Genomic DNA, 1,263 nt, shown 5'->3' with positions numbered 1-1,263 from the left:
GAGGAGGGTCAGCCATAGGAGTAGGCGATATTAACCCTACACAGGTTTCATTTCTCAGAGGATAGTGCTCGGATTTACTTTCATCCAGTAGCAATCACTTCTAAGCAGCTCCCAAGCTGTCTTGCCTTGACTAGGGAAGTACTGCCTATACTCTAGCAATATTCACCATTTTGTAAGGGGTGGGAGAGGCGCCTGAGGGGTGAGAGCTGATGGCTCCACGCCCCCAGGCCGGTTCTTTGGTTTTCCTTGAGCGTGGGGGGGGCCCCGAGCCCCCGGTCTGGTGGTGGGTGACAGCCCACGCTGCGGATTCAGCGTCTCGGAGAGCTGGGCAGGACCCAGGGCTCGTAGCAGCGCTTTGAAAAGGCTCCTGTAATAAGGCGCGACGGGAAAATTCGGCGAGCTGCCCGGGCTGAAGGAGAGCGCCTGCTCCGCGCGGTGCCCCGGCAGCACCAACGTCAGAGCAACAGACTGTACCCCCGCTATTGCCGGGGTCACAAACCCACTGCACCCTGGTCCCCGAGACGCGCTTTAACTGGAAGGCAGAATACACAGGGTACCCGGTCCCGCCGGCTGCCTGGCTGCCGGCACGGGGATGGGGCTGGGCTACGAGCTGCCCCTGAGGGCTGCGAGGAGGCTGTGATGAATTCTCATCCTATTTTGAAGCACTGTATCCTATTACTGCATGTTGAGTTACGTGTGTGTGCCTGTGCGTGCCGAATGCTTGCGTCAGTAGTTAGAGCGAGTGTGACCGGGAGAAATCCAAGAAGCATGTCTTAGTGTCGTGCTGTAAGTGTTACTGCACAAGAGTTTAACAGATGTTAACACCAAATGACTAGTCTGAGAAATGTACTTTTAAAAAAAAAAAAAAAATTATTTATTTGGGTTCAGATATTTTTGAAATACAAAAAAAAAAAATTGGTTGTATTTTTTAAAGCTTATAATTCTTGTCATACATTGTGGTTAAATTCTTAATTTTACCGTGCTTATTAAAAAATGGTTCTACCTAAGCTTTGCGCTCGGAGGTCTGAGAAAATACCGGAGACGCGGGCTAGGCCGGGGTGGTGATCCCGGGAGGGCCGTGCTGGGTGGCTTTGGGACAAGGCGTGGCCTGGTCAAAGCCTGCGGAGGCTGGAAGGCACGAAAGGAGAGCGGGCTTGCGTGCACAAAGGGGAATCCTCGAGGCAGAAACCAGGGAGGGTCTTAGCGGCTGTGAAGTCTCTCGTGCCGCTGGGCACAGCGCCTGGCTGCGGGCGGGTGGCTCCT

The 1,263-nt window shown here is 53.8% G+C and overlaps 1 protein-coding gene across 1 annotated transcript in view; it reads right to left on the bottom strand.

Annotated features, from left to right (window-relative positions):
* Positions 1-1,200: 1,200 nt before the first annotated feature.
* Positions 1,201-1,263, bottom strand: part of SHMT1 (serine hydroxymethyltransferase 1 (soluble)) — a 4,826-nt gene continuing 4,763 nt past the window's right edge. Inside the window, exon 11 of the mRNA XM_009329422.1 lies at positions 1,201-1,244. Within this exon, the coding sequence (XP_009327697.1) occupies positions 1,201-1,244 (44 nt within the window). The remainder of the gene's footprint in view (positions 1,245-1,263) is intronic.

This window comes from Pygoscelis adeliae, unplaced genomic scaffold (genome assembly GCF_000699105.1).
Source record: "Pygoscelis adeliae isolate BGI_AS28 unplaced genomic scaffold, ASM69910v1 Scaffold467, whole genome shotgun sequence".
NCBI classification, from domain to species: Eukaryota; Metazoa; Chordata; class Aves; order Sphenisciformes; family Spheniscidae; genus Pygoscelis; species Pygoscelis adeliae.
Note: the sequence above shows the minus strand (reverse complement) of the source record. Positions and strands in the feature narration are given on the sequence as shown.